This window comes from Dermacentor andersoni, chromosome 5 (genome assembly GCF_023375885.2).
Source record: "Dermacentor andersoni chromosome 5, qqDerAnde1_hic_scaffold, whole genome shotgun sequence".
Taxonomy (NCBI): Eukaryota; Metazoa; Arthropoda; class Arachnida; order Ixodida; family Ixodidae; genus Dermacentor; species Dermacentor andersoni.
The window spans coordinates 44,726,324-44,749,896 of record NC_092818.1 but is presented as its reverse complement, the minus strand read 5'-3'; the positions used below and the strand labels follow the sequence as shown (position 1 = coordinate 44,749,896).

Genomic DNA, 23,573 nt, shown 5'->3' with positions numbered 1-23,573 from the left:
TACATTATGCTTTCCTTGTCTCCATTACCTTTTGGCTTCATGTGGTTGTGCGTAACAAAATTAGGCGGTATCTATGTCACGATGTATTTTGATGCTGATGCGCGATTGGCATTGAAGCAATCTAGCGATACACTGTATTTCCACAGCGAAAACTCATCATGTATGGCGCGTGCAGGCTTCTTACTGAACACGCTGTGCCATCTAGTGGCGCCGCCACGAAATGCGTGCGAGGCGGTGCCTAATTGTCATTTACATTAAATTGTCTGAATACTCATGAGAGGCGTTTTATTCCTCCCAGTATTGACGAAATTTTAAAGTATATTTCTTGTCATTGAGGAGCGGTAGGTAACCAGTAACCCAAGTTTGCTAGAAAGAGGTCCAAGGTGGCGTGAAAGAGCATCACGAAGATCAGCACGTACCCAGTGACGTAAGTTGGAGGGCCGACGTACATTGAAAGCTGCGCATACTAAGTGGCACATTCCCACTGAGCAAAGGTGCGGTGAACAAGGTTCATCGAAGAAGAGCACACGCCCAATGTGATGTCTTCGTGACCGAAGTTGGCCGCACGGTTGCTTTCGTACTCTGTTCCCTCTCCATAGCAGCCCCATGGTCCACCCATTAGACCGTAGACTACCGAGGGATTCAAGTTTGCCGGAAAACGACTTCAGTAATGGTTAACTAGCTATCTAGCTAGCTAGTTAAATAGCTGGATTCTAATTATTGTAGACACTTTCGTAATTCAACTTGTAACTAAACTTATGCTCTGATATCGTATCTATAATGAAACCCATGAATCTTGTATTCTACTATTTTTTTTCCTGATTTATTTAGAATTTTCCCCGGGTCGCTTCAGAAGACGAACCGGAATTGCCGCGCGCGAGACAAGATTATCACTCGATGCTCATGCCACTAACGCGATAACGTTGCTTTTTCAGTGTACAAGCAGCCTGGCCGCGCAGGTTACAACATACGACAATGAACGAGAAGAATACGGCGATTATAGGGAATAGATTATTTGTTATTTACGCGACACGAAAGAAGTAGACAACCAGTTCAGAGAAAGCAGACCGTCCCCGCAGTTGCCAGGCGGCGCAAGGCATGCGCAACCGATATGCTATCTCCTGTGGTGCCCACTCTCCCGTCTCATCGCGGCTCTTTGCACCGCCTTAAGACGCGTTGCAGTTGGAAGATGAGCTCCAGCTAGAGGGCTGGGCCGCTATCTTGTACACGTTCGAAAAGACGACATTCGATTTCGCCTCGCGCAATTGTCCAGGCTGCGCCGATATCGCGGCCTAGGCCGATCTAGTCCAATCGCGGGAGGCGAAATCGAACGTCCGCTTTTCTAACTTGTACAAGGTAGCGGCCCTGGACTGCAACATTGGTACAGCACATATCATATGTTGTACAATAAATTGAATCAGATGTTACGTTGATTAGACGAATGAAATTGTCGTTCCTGCGTTTGAAAGTTTGAAAGCTCATTTAACAATAAGGTACACAATTACAAAGTACACACTTTTGGGACCCAAAAAATTTGTTAAAGTGTATGAACTGTCCTGTTCGCGTTTTATTAGCTTTCATTAGCACTAATGTGCAAGCGGCTTAAAGAAAGTTACCTTAAAACTGCCATTTTGAAAATATAATAAAACAGACAGACTCAACTCCAGTTGACATCTAATATAAAGCGCAGCATTCTTACTGTGATCGGCTCATAAACTATTTGTATGTGTTTACGAAGCGTAATTTTCGAGGTACAAATGTTAGTATTACGAAGGAGCATTATTGTGTGTTACGTTTTATTTGCCTTAATCGGCCTAAATTTCAGTCATGCTTTTCTAAATTCACACGGCACTGTGACTTTGCGAACACACATCATCATCATCAGCCTGGCTACGCCCACTTCAGGGCAAAGGCCTCTCCCATACTTCTCCAACTACCCCGGTCATGTACTAATCGTGGCCATGTTGTCCCTGCAAACTTATCCGCCCACCTAACTTTCTGCCGCCCCCTGCTACGCTTCCATTTTCTTGGAATCCAGTCCGTAGCCCCCGGTTATCTTCCCTCTTCATTACGTGCCCTGCCCATGCCCATTTATTTTTCTTGATTTCAACTAAGATGTCATTAATTCGCGTCTGTTCCCTCACCCAATCTGCTCTCTTCTTATCCCCCCGTTACACCCATCATTCTTCTTTCCATAGCTCGTTGCGTCGTCCTCAATTTAAGTAGAATCCTTTTCGTAAGCCTCCAGGTTTCTGCACCGTAGGTGAACACTGGTAAGAAACAGCTGTTATACACTTTTCTCTTAAGGGATAATGACAACCTGCTGTTCATGATCTGATAATGCCTGCCAAACGCACCCCAGCCCATTCTTATTCTTCTGGTTATTTCGGCCTCATGATCCGGATTATTCTGATATGTTCTGATCCGGACTATTCTGATCCGGTATCACAATGAGGGTGACAACTTCATGTCTGCAATTGCCACCGGGGACGAATCATGGTGCCACTATTACGAACCTGAAACGCGACGGCAATGCTTACAGTGAAAACATTCGAATTCACCACCGCCGGAAAGGTGTTGTTAACTTTTCTTTTTCGATCTTCAGGAGCCATTACTGATCGAATTTTTTAAATCTGGAGAGACAATCAATCGTTTACGATATTGTTAAACGCCGGATCGGCTGCGTGTTGCCATCAAGAACAAACGACTTGGAAAATTAATGAATGGGGTCGTCTTGCTCCACGACAATGCCAGTGCCCACGTCACTGATGTGGCTAATATGCCCACGTCACTGATGTGGCGAATACAAAACTGGTAAAGTTCAAGTGGGAAAAGCTGCAACATCCCCCATACAGCCCCGACCTGTCGCCTTCAGACTTCAACATTTGGAGCTCTTGAATAACCAGCTCGAGGCAACCAGATTCGTGTCAGACGATGACGTGAAGCAGTCAGTTATTCTTTTTGAAACAGCAACTAAAGGAGTTTTATGAGACGGGAATCATGTGACTCGTTAATCAGTGGAACAAATGCCTAAATGCTCATGGAGACTACTTTTAAAAAAGTACCCCGTTTGTCATATATTCGCATTGGCTCACTTTCATTTCACTCGCCCTCGTATATCTTGCAGAACTTCTACTTTTTATATGTGCTTTCTGATGCGACTATAATTTCGGAGGAATTGCTTGTAATACGCGACCAGTGAGGGCTGATCCTGCGCAATAAATTGTAGCAAAGGACAGCACATTGACATTTTTTCTTTGTCGTTGCATATGAACAAAACCGTAAACAAGGTTCTTGAATGACAAAGTTTCATTAAAGTATTTGTGCTCAACTTGTTTATTTCATGGCCTTTACGTTTATCATATCAGCGGCATGCACTGCTTTGCTGGTTTCAAAATTATATATTTCTAAATTTCGTCTGATGATTTCTTTACTTATTAAATAGACAAAAAACATGGAAGCATTGATATCAGTTATTTCGGGCACATTTTTTTACACATATGCGTATATTCTTTTATGAAAAAAATCATATTTTACTTGTCTTGACAGTGTGTAGCGTTCAAGAATTCGTGTACGGCATCTTTCGCAATGGCAATGCAGTTATTATTAGTGTATCTGATCCCTCGACAAATTCTGTAAGGAGAAGGCCGAGCTGCAACGATCATTAGGATTAGAAATAACGGATATGCGTGAGTCTAGCTGCTTGCTTTTCAAGAGCGCGCGGAAGGGACATAGTTCGGCTTGTCTCTTTCAATAGACCTTTGTTTCGCTGGTAACTGAGAGCACGTGAGCGTGGCATAATGGTGGTGACCGACGAATTCGTATGCGAGTTATCTTGCCTGTCATGGGGGTTGAGTGGTGCTCGCTAACACACGGATGGTTTTAATCTTGCGCACATACGTAAACATCAATGCAAGCGGACGAGTAGATGGTATCCACGCTAGCTTAACTGGTAAGGCATCGCACGCCTAACGCAGAAGGTGCAGGAGCGGTTCCTGCGGGAGGCACTCTTCTTTGCGTCCGCTTCTCTTTCGCTATTTCGCATATTTCTGCATTCCAGGTAAACATAATAATATGCCCCATCATTTATCTGAATTCGTCGTCTACATTTTTTTGTGCTGCGTAAATAACAAATAAGCTAGTCCACATAAACGCCGTATTCTTCTCGTTCATTGTCGCATTTTATAGCATGAGCGGTCATCTGCTTGCACACTCTGAGAATGATATAATCGTTTTAGTGGTACGAGCAATGCGTGGCACTCTTCTTTTGTGCGCAGCACTTCCGGTTCATCTCCTGAGACCCGCGGGCACGAAACTTAAAATAAATCAGAAAAAATTAAAAGGATAGAGTACAAAATGCATGGATTTCATTACAGATATGATATTAGAGCATAAGTTCTGTTACCGGTTGAGTTTCTTAAGTGTCTAGAATATTTAGAATTAATCACTGGTTACCCCATATCAAAGCATGGAATCACAGACTTTAGAAACGCGCCACGTGAGAATGACTTTGGCGAAATTCCCGGAATTCCGGAAGTTGAAATCGGAAGTATTGACGTCTCCAATGACGTCACACACAAGAAGGTGCAATGGCAATGAAGCAGCTAAAAATGGAAAGCATTTGTCTCGCATGCACTGAACATCTGCTTAGCAGGGCGGGTGGGACGTCACTCCCTCCTCTGGCTTCTCCTCTCCCAGCGCACGCCTGCTGGCTCGCTCGCTTGCTCGCAACAGCTGCGCGCGCGCTCGTTACATGCTCTGACGTCAGCACCGGAGAGTGGGGTAAGGTGCACTCCGTGCGCCGCCCGCTAGAGGGCTACGCCTCGCCAGATGGCGCTCGCTGCGAATACTCGTCGCGCTTCCTCACTCCTTGCCCGCATATCGTGCCAGGGAAAAGACGTTGGCACGCCTAACCTAACTAGCATTAACGCCGAAGCGCGAGTGTCACTACTAGTCAGAGATTAGGCTGGCCTACCATTTTATTTGACGCTTCGCCCAGATGACCGACCGGAACGTGTCTTCGGCGCTGGTGGCTGAGCTTCTTAACACGTTCTTCCTGCACCCACGCCGGCACGACCTGGTCAGCGAACTCTCGCAAGGCCTCCGGAAGTGCGCCGGACTTTGCGTTGCACTTATGGCAGCACCAAAGGTGGGCGATCACGTGACAACCTATTCACGGGGCCGACAGTAATGAATGCCATTACATGTCACTCCTTTAGTGGCCATTCCCAACGTTCGCCGGAAGACGTCGTTTTTGTATAAAAGAAACGAATCAAGTGAGGGCTTCTTAAAAAGTTTCTTAGCGCGCTTTGGCTGTGTACAAGAGGTGAGATTAGAGAACCGTATTAATGAGAATGCAACGACGCGAACTCTTCTCTTTACACAATGAGCAAAAAGAACTGTCAGAATAGAGTTCTATTTTTTTTTTTCGGAGCGACACTCTCCTAAAACAATACCTTAGACCAACTAGCGTCTAAGTGTTGTCAGTCTAACAAAGTACGTTGAAACGAGCGTCTTCACTAAGATTGCGATTTGGGCAAGTTGATAACAATCTATGTTTAATATTAGCTAGTCCCTGTTGTTGGTAGCATTGCCGAAGACGGATGAGCTGCCTCAGTATTCAAAATGGCACATTCACCAATATTTTTCTTGATAGTCTTTTTTTTGCATACCAAGCACCTCGTTGTAGAAGTGATCTATTCCCGGTTTCACCAATGCACCCACTACAGGCACATTATAGTTCGACGCAGCGGGCGTGTCATCCAGCGTCGGCGGAGGTTGTCGACGCCATGTTCGTCGTTACGGTGGCGCGAAAACCGACCCCTCTATTGGGGGCGAGCTCCATCACTGGAAAAGCTGGCGCTGCCGTCGGCGTGACGTCGTATGAGTGATCACCTGGATACAGCGGCCACATCGGCTGCTTCGGAAGCACCGAAGCAAGTTGAAAACGAAAGTTAAATCCTTCGACGTTTCAATATCATTATTTCTCTAGTTGCGCCGCGTTGTATGTTTTTTGCTCTTCTCAGCGAGCAATTTCCCGCTGCTTATTCTTAATCAAGTGCACTCATAGTTTGGTACGTGCTAACACAAACATGAGCATAGGCCATGCATTTTTTCATCCGTTTCTTACCGTTCCCTTTCCATTCCAGTGAACTTGCTAGTATGTAGCATCAACAAGCTCATAGACGAAAGCTTCATGATATTAGCCGGGCAGCATGCGCGGGCGAAAGTCTCACTGCGCGCTTTCAACTGCGCATTGAGCATAGCAGCCCCAACGCCATAGCAGAAATCGTCCTCGCGGTAGTACTTGCTGCGCACCCGAGTTATAGCCGATGGCTGCTTGCTGGTTCTAAATTTAGCGATCCAAGCTTCATGCAGCTTCTTGACCCACGGATACGTGTGAAGGCTGACACCGGGCTCCGTTGCGTACGTCCGGCACTGCTGCACCGAGCAGTAGCCTATCATGTTGGACGCCTTTAAAGGCAGCCACTGCCTATTGTAGTGCTTCCAAGTGTTGTCAAGCATACACCCGAAGTGGGAAAACCTCCCCACCTAATCGGAACCACTACCGCAGCTGGGACTTCAAACTTTCGTTTTCAATTTGATTCGGCGCTTCCGAAGCAGCCGACGCAGCCGCTCTGTCCACGTGATCTCTCATACCACGTCACGCCGACGGCAGCGCCAACTTTTCCAGTGGTGGAGCTCGCCCCCCAACAGAGTGGTGCGCTTTCGCTGGCATGACGTTGCCGTGCGTAGCGTGCACGCGCGTCAATGCTACGCCGGATTATAAGCGGCCTGTAAGGTTTTTTACGGTTGTCTAGTTTTAAAGGCTCGATTTATTTTGTCTTCTCAGCAGGCTATTCTAAGTTAAAAAAAAAACATTTTGCTACCAGTTCACACGCAATGTTCGCGGCCCTAATACCATAACAAACAGGAGTGGTCATCGGAGGCGCCAAGGTAAGTAACCACGTTTATACACGAGGTCAAAGGTAGACAAGGTTTGTTGAAACCTGTCTGAAATAACAACAACCTGGTTGAGATCATTCTTTTTTTTTTTTTCACTTTCACGGGCATCGACGTGAGCTCTTGTAGTTGCTACAATAGCGCTCTCGTGAACAGTTGAGGGTGTCGCATCGGTAAAACCGTGGCAGGCGCAAATTCTCGCGAAAGCGCTTTCGCACCATGGCTTCCTTTTCCAGCCTGTCACGATTTATCTCGTTCATCAACTAAAAACAATAAAAAACCCAACCCAGGTCTCCACAGGCGCATGTAATTGCATTATTAAGCGCAACTCATCCGCGGTCCCTGCAGGTGCTTGTGCTTGACGACCTCACGGGCGGCGTGGACGTGATGTTGCGACGCCGCATGCTAAAGCTCATCAAGACAGTCAAGGACCAGTGCGCCATACTGATAACCAGCCAGAGGCCAGACGAACTCGACTTTGTCGTCGACAAGGTGCGTTGTTAGCCGAGTAGTTGCTTAGCGGCTTTGGCGTTACGCTGCTCTAGACGAGGTCGCTGGATCAAATCCCGACCGCGGCGGCCGCGTTTCGACAGGAGAAATGCAGAAACGTCCGTGTATCGTGCATTCGGTGTACGTAAAGAGAAACCCCCAGGTGGTCCATATAAATTCAGAGTCCACCACTACAACGCTCCTTCTATTCAGATTCGGATTTTGACACGTAACACCACCGAATTTATATTCTAATTGGAAAGTAGGTCGTTTCGTATGCGCTAGCTGCCAGCCTCTACTGGCACAAAACAGTAGCTGCGAAGCCGAACGAGTACTGGAAACGAAGTTAAAAAGGTGAACTTTTTCTTGGGCTCTGTGCACACGTTAAACTAAACCACCGGTTTGTCCAGCAGACCCAGCGTCACGCAGCCTTACTCTCTCGTTTTGCAAAAGCTGCGCCATACCTAGCACCAAAAGGCTTGGAAATGCCGGCAAAAGAAACAAATTTGGCAGCTAGTGCAAAAATACATTTTTGGAAATGCCGACTGTGTATTTCTGCAGCTAGTAAAAGCCTTTCCACTTGATTCGGGAAACTAAAACGTTTTTTACATGTTTGTCACGTATAATGTTTGGTGCGGGTTCCTACGCCTCCTGTTGTTGTGGGCCTATGCCTGCCAATGAACATGATCAATGCTTATAAATTTCACTTCGTGCTCTCTTCTCTACGGTCTGCACAGTCAGTGTTCGGTAGGTAAATAAAAAGGCACACAAAGCAAGACTATTTTCGATAGAAGTGAAGTAGGTATACATTACTTTTCTTTAGAACTACTATGTTTCGACCTAGGACCCCATGCCGGAACAGTGCATCGAACCTGTGGCTTCCTCGTCTATGCAATTGTCATCACTTTATTCCCATTGTTGCAGCCGAAGACACACACCCTCTCTAAACAGGTTGTAGCACAACCCTTTTCCGCCCATTCGTTGACCCGCTGCTTTCTCCACTACGTTTCGTTTGACGGGTGGCTACTATTTATTGTGCACATATTTGTGATACATGAGCACACTGGATCCTTTCCACTCCATGTCAAATGAAATGTCTCTTTAAAAGCAATTATGAACTCTCCTACCACGCATCAAGAGAAGCTCAACAATAATTGCTAATTACCCAATCCTATCAGTTGCTTTCATACTATGTCCAATTCGACCGCGTCTACGTTGCAGCTCGTCTGCTGCGCTAAACAAACACATGTTCTTCGGGTGTATCATGACTTGTCGAAATCCTGACGTTCCTCTTAATTTCTACATAAATCCAACCTCTACTTGATATTGATCGTTAATGCATTCGGCCTGATACGATCTCGACCGGGTGAGGTGGGCCTTCACCGCCAGAACCGGGGGACGGCGACGAAGGTGGGCATCGCGATGATGAAAAAAGTAGCAAGAATGCATTCACTTGATTGGTATATGGTTGCGACTCTGTCCCAGACTCGAGAAGTTCTGCCTAAGATTGGGGCCAGGACGACCTTAAATAATCCCTCGCGGTTTTGTGGAAAGTTGATGTCTCCTTGGGAAACTTGGGGTACTTGGGAAAGTGTCAGTGGCTTCGTCAGTTTGTGAAGTCAGCGAACTCTTCCCCTTTGTGCCGTCTCCGAGTGTAGAAGGGCTGACGCAATCTCGGAGAAGAGAGCAATTATCTCAACATGGGAAAGCACGTTGAAATGTGGCCGACGCTTAAGAGGTCGAAGTCCAGGCCGACCACAACAGCCTTTTCGGAGATGAGGTAGATTATCTCGACATGGGAAAGCACGCTGGAACGTCTCCCACACTTGAGAGGCCGATCACAACAGGCCGTTTTTGTATAAGTTTACGAGAATTTATCACGTTGCGATACATAGCTTGTTACGCTATTGCTGTTTCATTTCAGCTGTCTTTTTTTAAAGCTCCATGTTTTCACCCCAACTGCCAACTCCCGCTGGATGTAGTTATAGGTACTTGTTAGCATAGCTGCCACGAGACAGGGTTAATTGAAAATGTGTGGACAAGGCCTTCGTCCCGCCATTGACACAATACGGGCTGATGCCCATCATGGTTATGAATGTTAAAAGCATCTTCGTCGTGATTAATGAATAGCTTTTTGCCCTCAACGCGTAACACATGCACATGTCCACCGTATTGCAACACTGCACCGGTGTTCACCCTAGGTGGCCATCCTGGCCCGAGGCGTCGTGCAGTGCGTCGGGTCGCCAGCGTTCCTCAGAGACGCATACGCAGTCCCCTACCGCTGTCGCCTGATCCGCGACACAACCGACTGCCGCTCTGCTTTCGTGGAAGCGCAGCTTCGAGAGTGCCTGCCGCAAGCAAAGCTCATATCCAAGGTTCGTATCATTCTCGGCATGCATTCTCCTACTACCTGTACAGGTTGAGCACTTCTGCAATCTACCCGCCAATGCTTGCTGAATGACTACGGGGTTCTGCTACTATGTATAAGCTCGTATGTCCAATTTATGGTCATAGCGGCCGCAATGCCATGTTTGCGCGCAAGCGAATGAACTCTGCGCAGCAAACTTTAAGTTACCCAACCATCGCTGCACATCAAACAAAATTAGAAAGACTTGCTAACAACAATTTTTGACGATACCGGTATCATTTTCATGAAGAAAAACTAATATTAGAATAAAATATACATTTAGCAATTTATTATTCAGGAACTGCTTTTATGAACTGTATATTTCTAAAGGTTTTCTACAGTGCAAAAGTGCCATTATGGTATTGTACGATCAGTTTTCCGCCAATGACCAGTGGTATGCAACCCTTCATAAATGCTACCCACTTTTGATATTCAAAAATAATCATTTAGATGCTGTAACGCTAATACATGGCCTATATATACTATCGTTTCTTATACCCCGCAGCTAACTTTCAGTTTTGCATAAATTTACTTACCAATTACTAAATAAGAACTTACTACAGCAATAAAGGTATAACTGAATTACTGCTCATTTGTATTTTTCTACCCGCCACGGTTGCTCAGTGGCTATGGTGTTGGGCTGGTGAGCGCGAGGTCGTGGGATCGAATCCCGTCCATGGCGGCCGCATTTCGATGGGGCCGAAATGCGAAAAAACCCGTGGTACTTAGATTTAGGTGCACGTTAAAAAACCTCAGGCGGTCAAAATTTCCGGACTCCTTTGCTACCGCATGCCTCATAATCAGGAAGTGGTTTTGGCACGTAAAACCCCATGATTTCTTTTTATTCTCAAAATTTACGCAATGTGCAATTCGTGCATGGTCATTCGGTACTCTGCGTGGCCACGAATCAAGGTGAACAGCTTTATCTAATTCTCCTCGGTGTGAAACTTTTTTTTGGCGTGCCATGTTTAACGTATCAAACTCAGCACATCAAAAATGATACGTTGGTCTTGATACGCCATATTTATCCGCAGCCTTATGCTACAGTGTCCCCTTCAGTCGCTTTGTTGTTGTGGTTGGTTAAAAGAGATAAAACATATTTAAGACGCTGAAGGCTAAACGGGCCTCCTTGACACGTTTTGTCACAACAACCGCGAATAATGGCGTACGCGCTCTGCCTCTTGAGATGTTACAGCAGAGAGTGCCTATACAACATCAAGCACACCGTGTATGTAACTATGAAATACATTGTAGTTACATTTTTTCCGTTCTGACGTCATCAGGTAAGCTGCCTTTGTAACAGGAGGCCAGGTTTATCAAAGAGAGGGAGAACGAAAGAGGCGAGAGCGTTAACGCCAGCTGTGGCTCCTGCAGAAATGTAAACCTTTCCTACGCTTGCAGCATTACACATTGCACCACGAGGAGATTCTTTTATCTGGGAGAATAGGAAGAGTGATTGTACCGGCGTAAGGTCTTCTATAGTTGTCTTGACCATCTTCCTTTATATTTCTTGCTGGTATTACTCGAACGCAAGTGAAGCTAAAGATTACTGTGACTATCCTGTGAAAATCTTGTTGCCAGGCCGCCAACGAGCTCCTCTTCTCGCTGGGCACGAGGAAGTTGCTAAGCTTCGGACACACCTTCCGCTCACTGAACACTTTGGCGCCATCTCTGTACATCCGTGACGTCGGCTTTCCCTACGTGAGCTTGGAGGACGTACTGGTGAGTGATGCAGCGTGGACAGCAAGGTGTCCGCAGTTCTGATACGTATGCTTCTCTCGTTATATTGTGCTTTCTTACTCTGAATTTCAAGGTAGAGTGACAAAATTATGAAACACTCCGTAGCATAACAATGTGAAAACTATGGCCATACAGAAGACTGTGGTCTTGACCCAAATATGCTTATTCCCGTGATATAGTTTGAAAACTTTCGCTTTCTCAAAAGTCGAATATTTTGTGCTACATACAAGACCTACTACAACATGCGTCATCCACAATCAGCAGTGAGGTAGATGAAAGGCCGGTCATCACCTCAATTCGCTTTGCCGAATTTTTCTCGCAGATGTTAAAGACCTATGAACTAAACTAGGAGGTTTATCCCATTTAGGAAATGTTGAGTTGTTAATGCAACGCCATCGTCTGCGTGCTATATTACCTTAAGATATTCTATAACGGCACAGTATCTATCCTATGCCTACAGCATTGCTTCTGAACCTCTCACATAAGTTAATCAATGTATGTATGTAGGTGTAGCAATGTCAAATAAATTGTCTTCAACACGCAGGTTTCCAACATATGGAAATGGGCTTTACAAAAGCTTCCCTTCTTTAGATTTAAATACAGATAGGCTCACCTGACACTCTCACTCTCAACTGCTTATTGCTCACTCACCCGGCCTAAACTGAAATATGTACGTATTCCATTAGATCTTTATAACAAAACTAACACCGACGACTTGGAAGTGTTACAGCACAAAGAGATAAGATTTACTTTTCTCCAAATATTGCTCAATGGCTCCCGAACAAGCCTAATGAAGGCACATACCATCCAAACATTGTAGTTAAGAAAAAAATCCCAGACTAGAATTTGTTTTTTCGCGGAGAAACAATAGTTTTCCTCTTAGCCCAGATCTATATCTAAAGCCACTTGTAACACACCACCCGCTGAATTTTAACGCTTTACTTCACCAGAACTAACCTTTCTAAAAAATATTGCTTTCTGTGTAACTTACAGATTGGAACAAAGTACCTTTGACATGCCTACGGAGAACTGATGATATTGATCAAATATCTTGCTGTATTTAGTTTGTTTTTCATAGGTGCATTGCTTTCCTTCGTGTAATATTGTTTCACACTTGGAGGGTCCTTTCTATATTGCATTTCTTATTTTCTTGAATATGTCTTATTTTCCTAGCTGAATTGTTTCATTCTTCAACCGTCTTGTCCTTAAGGTTTTGTATTTACGTATCTCTTTGTGCGAACCTACACTCTAAAAACAGTTGCACCCTTTGGGGTGTATATTTGTCCCACAACGATAATCGTCATCTGTCTTGCCCGCGTTTCCTTTCCTTAACGCTGCGAGCCCGGTACTTCCCAGTCACGAACGGCATGCGCGTTATCAGTGTGACGCAGCATTCTCGACAGGAAAGTAGCGAGCGCCGAGTTTTCAAGAAAGGAAACGCAAGCAAGGCAGATGACGATTATTGTTGTGGGACAAATATACACCCCAAAGGCTGAGAACAGTTTTTAGAGTGTAGGGCCGTAAAACGTGAAACTATTCCTTCATTATTTTATTAAAAACTCCTGACGTCAAACTTGCGTAACCACGAACAAAAATCAGCGGGTGTTGACCCACAGTGTTGTTTGAAGAGTCCAATCAAAAGCTCTCCTCGTCTATAATAGACAACTTGTCTTTCCTTCGAAATCAAATACACTGCCTACCTTGACCTGATATTCTTATCTAATTGGCTTACGAGTGGCGAGCAGCATGCAGAAGTGAAGAAGGTTTTGTAGGTCCCAGCTAGTGCAGTGAAAGTACATAATCGAAAAAGGCGGGCGATGACGACGTCTGCGATTGGTCCACTTCCTCTTGCTTGTCCGCTTGCACTTCCTCAGGCAGGAAGAAAATCGCGGCGGCGTACTTCGGAAGGTGAAAAATTCTCCTAAGACGGATCCTCACCGAAGAAAAATTGAGAGAGTGATGTCGTGTACTGCCAAAATAGCTCGGAAAGATTATATTGCACGCACCATTTTTCCTATACTCAGAAAAATCCATCTTCATCTGGCAGCACCGAGTGGGAACTGCCTGAGCGATCGGTGGACAACCAACTTTTTATGCGCTCGGAACGGGGCAGTCGTCGGCTATGCCGAAAAGAATTCAGTTTTGTTGGCATATTATTCATATTTACTTTGACGTGCTGAGCTTTCGCAAATTTGTGACGTCGCCTGACAGGCAGGCGAAATGGCCGCAGGCTGAAAAAGTTTTGACAAATGCTGCAGGGCTAATGACAAAAAAGGCGTAGAATGGGAAAGAACCTTCACCTTTTTGCCTAATCATGCATCACCGTGCACACGTCATATCAGATGGAGAGTTTTCGTGACGTCGTGACATGCACGTGATGGGGGGGGGGGGGGGGTGACCAGAAGTATGTTTGACAAATCTTGGACGGCTAGTGGCAGAATTAGAATAAAAACAGATTCTAATTGCTTTACGCTATAGCGCCCCTAGCTACCGTTGTGATGCACAACGTGCGCAAAGTGGTATGCGCAATTAAAGGGTAACTAACCAGGTTTAGCCATTTTAAACAGACAAGTGCAGCGCGTACTTCACGTGTTGACGATCGTGCTTGAAAAACTTCCCTACGCTGGAAGTGGCGGAAGCAGGTGAAATTTTAAACTGAACGCCGCACGTCCTCACTCTCGAAAAAGCGTCGCTCCAAGCCAGGCATTCAAGGTAACACGCAGGAACACCGTGACGTAGGACGCCGTCCTAACAACGTCATTCATTGGGCACCGTACACATTGTTCATTACGGCAACGCCGCCAAGGTCGATTCACATAGGTCGCGAAGCTTCGGGCGAAAAGCGGTTCAGTACAAGTTGTTACCGACATCAGCAAGGGGGGCTATGGGAGCAGCGATTGAAGCGCGACTATGTTTCGAGGGAAGAAACATTGGGAAAGAAAGAAGCATTTTTTAATTCAAGTGAGACACAGTTAGATTCATTAAACGAAAATATTCCTGGTCAATTATATATATTCGAGTTATGAAAATACAAGTTTATTTAATTTCTTATTATTAATAAGTACACTTTTTTTCAGCGCCCATCGTTACAGGGGGCGTTGACGCCGCTATCACTCGCAATGCAATGCACGTCTTGAAATGTGCAGAAAGGCGCGCTCGTAAAATTCACCTGTTGAAATACGCCCCGCTGACACGTTGTGCTCTTTTGCTTGTCGAAGTTTGTCTGAATTTGATGACGCGGGTACTTTCATCGTTCCTTAACTTGTTCAATCAAAAGTAATGAGTTACGACCGCCAGAGAATTGTGTGGTTGTTTTCGTGCGACTGCGCTGACCGATGGGGTTGGCATCCGACGGTAGGATCAGCGCTCTACACCTAAAGCTTTCGTCGGCCTCCAAAGAAAGTATGTTCTCTGCAGGGGTGCTATTTCGACAACCGTACGGCTGGGCTTTTCCTGCATCGCTTTCCGTGCTGAAAGTTCGAAAGGCCCGTCAAGTCGAATGGCGGGACATTTGAATACATAGCTCCAAAGGCAGAACAACAAAACAAATTTCGCGCCTTCCAAAACAAAATGACGTCACTTTTGCTTTTAACGGATATGGTGTCACATTATTTTTTCTTCCGCCGGAAGTGTTCCCACCACATACAGATGGCACTAAGCACCATGAACCGCCGATGAACCGCCATGTTTTGAACGTGTGGGCTCCTATGGAAGCTTCGTTACCAGGTATATATACCTTGACGCCGCCGCCAGAAATGCGCCGCGCGCCGAAAAAGCAAGACCAGAAGAATTCACGCCTCAACTCCCCTGGGAATCGTTTGAGTATGCGTAAGCATTATGCCACGTGCTAATCTCCACGCTACCCGGTGTCATTATCAATGTTATGAAATTTGATCCGACGAGTATAAACGACAGCGCTGCGGCGACACAAACTGCTCTGGACGGCGGCTCCTGTTAGATTGGCAAAGCAAGCAAACTACTGCAGGTGGCGGCACCAGGTGCGCTCCGGACGCACCGGTCATTATAAGCCGTTATCGCTCTTTAGCACCTTATCCATCAGCGTCGAACCATTTTCAATCGTTCTCAACCGTATACTCCTGTGGCGTCTGCGTATGGCGCGGAGACGCAAGTCCTATCTTGAAAGCAATCTGCGATGGGCACAGAGTGCGCCGAGAGCTTTTAGCTTCGTGTGCGCTGTGTTCTCGCCGCTTAATTCGCGTTGAAACGAGAGGTAACACGAAGGTCAATTCACTCGCTGCTGCTGCCGCGCTGTTTGTTTTATATATCGATACCTTTATAGCGATGTCGCCTATAATGCAGCCGCGTAAGCCTTATCTCGAAAGCGATCTGCGATGGGCACAGAGTGCGCCGAGTGCTGATAGCTATCAGAAGGCGCGGAAGCAACGTCGCTCGCGCACGCTACTGGAAGCAGAAGGTGAGAGTGTCTGTGTTGTTAGTCGGGCTCGAATCCAGGTGGTATGGTAACAGGGCATTCAATTTCTTCTATCTCCTCCTATTGGCAACTCCAGAACCCACTACTTGAGCTGACAACGCTGTGCAAATGAACAAAGATGTCTACGACTTCCAGTTTCACGGCGGCTCTACCGCTTGGTGCTGTGGCACGTCTCTCTTTTGGGTCGTCGAATCGAGGCGTTTTGTGAAAGCTGAGAGTCCTTGTTGCTGATCTCTTTGTTTTGACCGGTATCAAGGACATGACCACCGAAATTGCGAAAATAGTTGTGCGGTGCATGCGAACGTCCGGCCTACGCAGGGAGCTGCATCAGATTCTTTAAAGATAAAGAGCCTTTCAAGCAACCCGGAGGTTAAAAAAAGGAAACGTTCGTGCGTAGCGGGTTCTGAAAGGTGCAGGCACTTGTTAACGAGGTTGCTCCACTGCTACAGGTACGATACTTGACTCTTTCCGACCTGTATAGACAACTTCACATTGCGACTCTTGTTTCAGTATTTCACATATAGCAGCTCACAGTATATGGCAGTAACGTCTGTCGCGCGTTCAGAAGCTATGTATGAATATTCTGGTCTGATAGAACGAGGCTGAAAACTGTAATGTTACCTGGTTAGTGTGTCTTGGAATAAAAACAAAGGATTGTTCCGTTTGTGATTATGAGTGCACGTTCTGTTTATAGTTAATCTATACGCGTGAAAACGTCATCTGCGTCCTATGACTGGCACTTGTCTGTGCTCGCAGTAAAGAATGTTCGTCGTAGGGTCCGGGCTTGGCAACACAACAGACACCTGCTGCCCGTAGACATTCCCAAACGTGGTGAAGCGTGAAAAGTGAATAACCGATCGCGCTAAGTTGAGCTTCGGCCAACAGGTTTGCGAAATTCAGCCAGGGTTTCCATTTCCCAAGTTCAGTTGTATTAGTGCAAACTGCATGACTTGGAAACTAATTGAGCCAGTGTAATTGAAATTAACTATGTGCACATTGTCGGAAAGCACACTAGCGGCGCTGCGCGCAGGTAGAACGCGGCCAAACTGAAATTATAGCGCTGTTTGCAGTTTCTTCTAAATTTCTTGCGAGCAAATAAACTGGCTACTCGCCGCATGAAATGAGAAAACTGCATATTCTACTTGTACCGCTAAGCTAAAGCAAGCTATAAATATGATATGTCGCTTCGTGGCATAACATGTGTCATGATCAACCTCAGACCTTCCGAGTCAGTTGCCTGCTGACAAAAGTGCATTAGTGAGAACATCGCTGCTCCTTAAAGTATTAGTAGAACACTAATGCGGAGGCAGACAACTATGAACAAATAAAACCAAATGAAGCTTAAGCGTACTCCACAATTATTCATTAAAGCACCTGCCTGAAAAACGTACACTCTGCGATATGAAAAGAAAGAAAGAATTTGTCTGCTCGGCAGGAGTAAAGCCGTCGATCCGAGTGAAGTGTTTCGATACCGGTATAGCATCAGTCACCTGTCCCAATGCGGAAGTTTCTTATCCAAGTCGGTCTCCAATGCACGTCGTCTGCTTCTTTATAAAGACGACGAAATCATACGTCGCTGTCTCTCCACCGCGATAACAGGCACACTAGTACACAACAAATGTCTCTCCATATCCGGCTTCATTTTCGGGCTTGTGCGCAGCGGCATTACGGTTGAGAACTATACGGTTGAGAACTATACGATGCATGCGACACATGTCATAATAGGACACCCTCTTTCACTTCAAAGCTGAGCCTGGATCGGCTGTTTCTCGGTGCGGCCGCTAGGTAGCGAGCATTTACTTGGAGTCGCGAATAGACCGCTTTTTCGTGGGCGCCACCATATTGCGCATGCAGTGGCGACGTGTATGGGCAGTCGGGATGCTGGCTTGGGCGAGCGCTCGGTGTTGTAGGCCAGGTATACGCTCAGCGGCAGTTCCTGGTGGTGGTTTTCGTGTTCCGTGGTCTATTGAGTATGAAGTGGTGTCTACTACGTCAGAAACGGTTCTGTGGGTTCTACTGAAGCGAATTAAGTCAGCACGCCGCAGTTTCTGCGGCGTTGAGGCGGACGAAGCACCCAGCGTATTGTGTGCACGTGCTTGAGCCTACAACCAGCTTCGGAGATTAGTTTTGTATTTATGAAAATTCGTTTCACTAATGTAACTATTCTACAGAATTCTCACTGTAGTTCTAAGCTGTGATTTAGCAGCAATGGGTAGTTGCGAGGCATATCACGATCCTAAAGGCGTGGGTGCTCTGCCACAGAATAAGTACGGCTGTTTACTTTGACAACTTAAGCCTTTAAGTTATTAGCTGTACATACATTGCACGACAACCTCGTTCGCTGGACGAGCATCCACTTTCTTTTAGCAGGCGATCAGATAGTAAGAAGAATTTTTTTGTTCCCCCTGGCAATTCAGAGATGTCGTTTACCTTCATCGAGTGAAAACCGATACAGACAAAACTAGTTTACATGTGCACACAGCAAGGTTGATGATGCAAGTCGCTTGTTTACGCACACACGAGAAATTTCCGCGCATTCTAGTTACCGCTGCCGCTAAAGGCTACACTATGGTTACCCAATGACCCTGTAGTCAGTGGAATCACATACATTTCACGGAGAACGAGCTAAAACCTCTCTGAATCGTTCCGCAGCACGCTACAACAACAGGTTCAAGCAGCTCTGCACCGCCTTGCACAAGCCAGAGAGGAGGAAAGGGTGGTGGCGAGCCCTTTGCTATTTGCGCGATGAAAACGTCATTAGCCCTTTCGTGAGTGACGTCAGTGAGAGGACGCCGGTCACTATGGCTAACTCGGCTGCCGCGCGCGTTCGTTCCCTTTGTGCATGTTTCGGTTTATTGGTAGCTCGAGTCGTACTTTGTGCAGGATATGTCGGCTCGTTTCTGCTGTCAGGCCTGAACCGCTGTATTTTCTTGCAAACCGTGTGAGTCGAGAACATTTGCGGCTTTGATAACGCAAGCTAGGTAGCGTTAAAGTGGTCTACTGGTTTTGCAAAGCTTATATGTGCCATGTGGGTGAATAAATGTTGCGTAAATGAATGTCTGCGAACTCAACAGGCAAAATTATGTTATGATGCCCCGCTATACACATAAAACTTCCTTAGTAGTTAGTTAAGAGAGACATTGAGTTTTACATGGGAGAAAAATATTGGTATTTGTTGTCAACATTATAAATTCGTATTAGAAGGACACTACCTGGCGAAATTTTCATCATGATTGTTAGTGCTCTGGTGAGTTGTTCAAGTCAAATATGGCCGCTTAATTAACGCGTAGAAAGAATAGCTAGCCGCATTTTGTTGGAAAAATTTTGCTACTACTACCGCCGTTCTCCAAAACAGGCACCCAGAAAACGCATAGCTCTTGGCTGTTAACACGGCAGCGCATCATGTATAATATGTATATGCTTCCCAAATAATATAACAGGAATCACCTGAAAGGGGAGTTTAGTGGTTACGATCGAGAGCCAATCAATTGCCAGCGATGAAATGTTTCATAGCGGCCATCAGCAGCCTTCGTCGACAATATGGTACAACGCTCACGCAACGCAAGGAACCGACTGTCGTTATGGCGAGGCACGTATTGTTTGAGAAACTAATCAGTTCATTGCAACTTCGGATTGAAATGATAAAGCTGTTCTTTACAGCGTGAATCGCAATACCTAAAGTATACTCGAGTCACTATAGCGCAGCTTATGCTGCCTTGAAAAGCGAAATTCAAACACCTTCTGCTTCACTATGTCGCGATCTTGCGTTGTTTAATTAGACAAACTGAGAACTATTCGCTTCGTCATTGCATAAGAGAGCCTCGCCTAACCTCCTCATAAGGAAGACACTACAAGAATCATATGAATTCACTTGATTTTTTACCTCAACGGGGAATATTGATATGTTCAATATGTCCCATATTACCAATAAACGAAGCTTCGGTGTCTTTCTGACTGCAGCCTCATGGTCCAAAAGACATATTTCACTCAAATATTTAGTCCGAGCAGCTTGTGTCACTTCCCCAAACAGCTTCGTCATATCTGTTCCTCAAGAAACACGCGCGAGTAAATTTCTCAAGACACTTGAACGTGTAGTGCGGTAAAGGGAATGAACATTGGTACATTCATTTCCGTATGCTGCAAACAGCTGTAGGCCTCAATTAGCTATATTTCAACTTACCACCACTTAAATTTAACCTTGAAGAAAGGCCTAATTTTGAGAACAAGCTAGAGAAGCAAGTGGTGCTGCTAGAATCCAAACTGTAGTGCAAATTAAGTCCTCGTGCCACTGCTGAGCGTTTTCTTGAAGAAAAGCTAAAATTCGATATTATACTATGAAGTGATCGTAGTGAGCTAACATGCTTTACCAGATTAAACTCAAGGCAAATGTGGTAGAAGTCATATATATAGCCACCGATTTTGACGTGCTTGTAGCACCACGGCAGATATGCTATCTCAAGCAGATTCATATGTTCTATGTTAATTATTGCGCTTATGCTTTTATTATTCATGTGAGCTATCGATGCAAAATGTAGATCCGCGCATGAAAAACCGGTAGTGGGCTGCTCGGAGTGCCTTCGGCTGGCACTGTAGCGTTGCCAATGATAAATATATTGCCGACTAGGAAATAAGCTCTTTGAATAAATTTTCGCCAACGAAGTCGTCGTAAAAATATATTCGAGTCGGCCATCATAAGTATCCAAGCAGAGGGAACGTGATCTTAACAAACAAATACTGCTGAAGGTGGCTGGACACCACCCGAACTGTAGCAGACGACAGTAGGTCGTTCTCGGGGCTACTAGCGAAATATTTTAAAAAGGTTTTTCAGTAACATGATTCCTAGATGGCGTTTTATAACTTACAGCGTGTTGCTAAAATTTAGAGTAGTGCCTGGCGAGGGTTTCTTTAGGTGAACCTATCAGGGCTAGGTGTTAACTGTGCACTAAAGAGAAGCACTTACGAGGCCGAAGTGATTTCTGTGCGTTTTCCGAATAAAGCAAGGGCCACTTGCTAGGCCTCTGAACCTCAAAAAAGAGTTATTCCTTCAAGTGCTGCTTATTGCGAATAAGCAGAATCGCCGGCTCTAGGCAATAGTGCATGGTGGAAACATCACATATAGTTTCCACTAGATAGACCTACTCGAAAAACCAAAGGGTTACCCTCCACTATTGCTTCTTTGGTATCATAGGTGAAGGGGGCAAACCATTAGGTACTGCGCTCAGATGACACTACGTTCAGAGGTACTGTGTTCGGCTCGCAAAGCAGGGATAACGTATGTCAGTGCGACAGGCTTTTGCCCTGCTCGCAGATAAAACAAATTTTTACTGTCGTGCTGCTGACAACGAAGTCGCGGTGCAAAGTGTGGGTGACGTTTGCGTGGCAGATTCGCGTGAGCTACATGTCTGGCGAGGCGATAGTGCCGCCCACTGGTGGCCTCAACGTGGCTCCCGGCGCCAAGGTGCACGTGGCCCGCAGCGGCAGGGTGCTCTGGCGCGGCCTACTGGCGCTACAGCGATACCGGCTGCTGCACCTCGGAAGGCACGTGGGGTTCTACACGCTGCTGCTGCTGATGGGCGCCCTGCTCTTCCTCGTGTTCTGCGACAGGGTGGCCAGCGTCAGAACGCCCTTTCCACGGGCGCTGCCTCGAATCCCGCTGGACCCTGAGGCGTTGCGGCAAGGTATGAAATCTCGTAGCGCATGCGAGTACCCCAGAAAGCCATGCGCGGTTCGCGCCGCGCTGGAACTGAGTAATTGGTGCGGCACTACAATTCACGAAAGAAGCAAAAACAATGGAAGCGAACGGTATTGGATAAAATGCAAGTTGGAAAACGTGTGCCCAGCAGGTGACCATATCTTTAGAAGTTTTGGTGTCGTCCATCGCCACGCTCAGCGCACCCTCTTCTACAAAGGCAACGGGTACCAGAGCAACATGCGGCTGCATCATTCGCGCGTTGCAACAATAAATGTATACGCCGGAATGCGGCAGCAGCTGCGCATTGCGCGACCGGGCGCAAGTGGAACTGACGATCCCGGCTCCAACTGCCACACCCTATATGGAGGAAAACGGGTGGGCATCGCGGGAGGGAGCGGCTTCGACTCCGCCAACCAGTGTATACTTTGCACGACCGCGCGCCATCCCGCGTGCCATCGCGCGCACCGTATATTGAAAGGGATGTGCAGACGACTCATACCTTTGTGCGTGCTGTGTTTTCGTTGTTCTTGCGTTTAGGCAATAGGCCGCACGAAGGTCACTTCGCTCGCTGCTGCTCCTGCACTTCCTCACACCATCGTTTTGACAGCGAGTGTCCGCGCTCATCGAGTGTGATGTGTTCATGTTTGCTTGTCCGCGCTGACAACGTGCTTGTTACTTTAATTAGTAAGCGAATGTTTCCAAGTTTATACGGCCGATAAAGCTACTATTCTTACTTCGTATAGCTGCCCACAAATTGGCTATCGCAATCGATGCCTCGACTTTCGAGCGTAACTGCGACTTTTTTTTTAGAACGTCGGTTGTGCTGAGATGAGGCGGTGGGCCTACGACTCATTGCCTTGTTTGTGCGACATGGCATGCTGGTGCTGTATAAATAATGCACTGATATCTTTAAATCCAGTGTTCTTACCAGCTCATTCCTCACGCCCACGTCTTTCAAACAGAACAATAGGCCTTTTCATGCAGTATCTTTATATACTCGTTTTCTGCGAAGTGCGGAAAAGCAGCGTTGGGCACGAACACTCGTCTTCGAGTGACAGTTCTGTATGTCTACTGTTCAGGGAAAGAGCTCTGCACGAAGCAATACTGACAGCTTCAAGAGTTTACGTTCTGCATCCTAGCCCACGAGAATATTCACAATGTTTGTCTCTTGTAACAATAATCATTAATCTGGCGGTCGGCGCGCATGCGATCCAGGATACGTGCGCAGCGTGACGGAGACGGCAGACCTTGAACAGGTGGTCATCAACCTTGGCTCACGACGTGGCGTCAAGCTTCTGAAGGCAGGGAGCACCGTTGGAGACGCCCTCGGCGCTGAAAACTTTACAGCTCGCTTTGCATTCGATCTGGGAACTCAGGCAAGAACAATGCATGTGCCGATGCTGTTCGTTGGCTTCACCGTAGATGGCTGGTTGAGAACGTATTCTGTTAGGGTGGTCTACGATGCGATAGCGGCAGTGGTGCTATGGACGACCGCACGCCAAGTTTCATCCTAGACGCCAGCGCTCGTTTCTCCCCTGGCGGAACGATTTCATCTCCAACGGGTGTAGGTTTCCGCCGCCGCTTCCCTACGGTCGCGCTCGCGTTCAGTTCGCGCTGCGCGCGAAACGTCTCTTGTTTGCGACGGCGCCTTTTCGGATGACCGGAAATTATTATTGTGTTGTTAACTGTCAGGACCGCAATGTAAACATGAAAGGTGTGATGCCACCAGTGAAATTCTGCCGATTCTCAAGAAAATGGTACGAAAAAAGCAGACGACAGACATGGATTACTGCGGTACGCCGAGCGAAGTAAACAACTGGCAAGCGAAG

The 23,573-nt window shown here is 46.4% G+C and overlaps 1 protein-coding gene across 1 annotated transcript; it reads left to right on the top strand.

Moving 5' to 3' along the window:
- Positions 1-4,886: 4,886 nt before the first annotated feature.
- Positions 4,887-23,178, top strand: LOC126530041 (ATP-binding cassette sub-family A member 17-like). The gene is made up of 7 exons (XM_072288312.1): positions 4,887-5,149; positions 7,312-7,455; positions 9,654-9,827; positions 11,441-11,581; positions 21,436-21,730; positions 22,960-23,120; positions 23,167-23,178. Exons 1-7 carry the CDS (start codon positions 5,000-5,002, stop codon positions 23,176-23,178), a joined length of 1,077 nt encoding a protein of 358 aa, XP_072144413.1. The 5' UTR covers positions 4,887-4,999.
- The last annotated feature ends 395 nt before the right edge of the window (positions 23,179-23,573 follow it).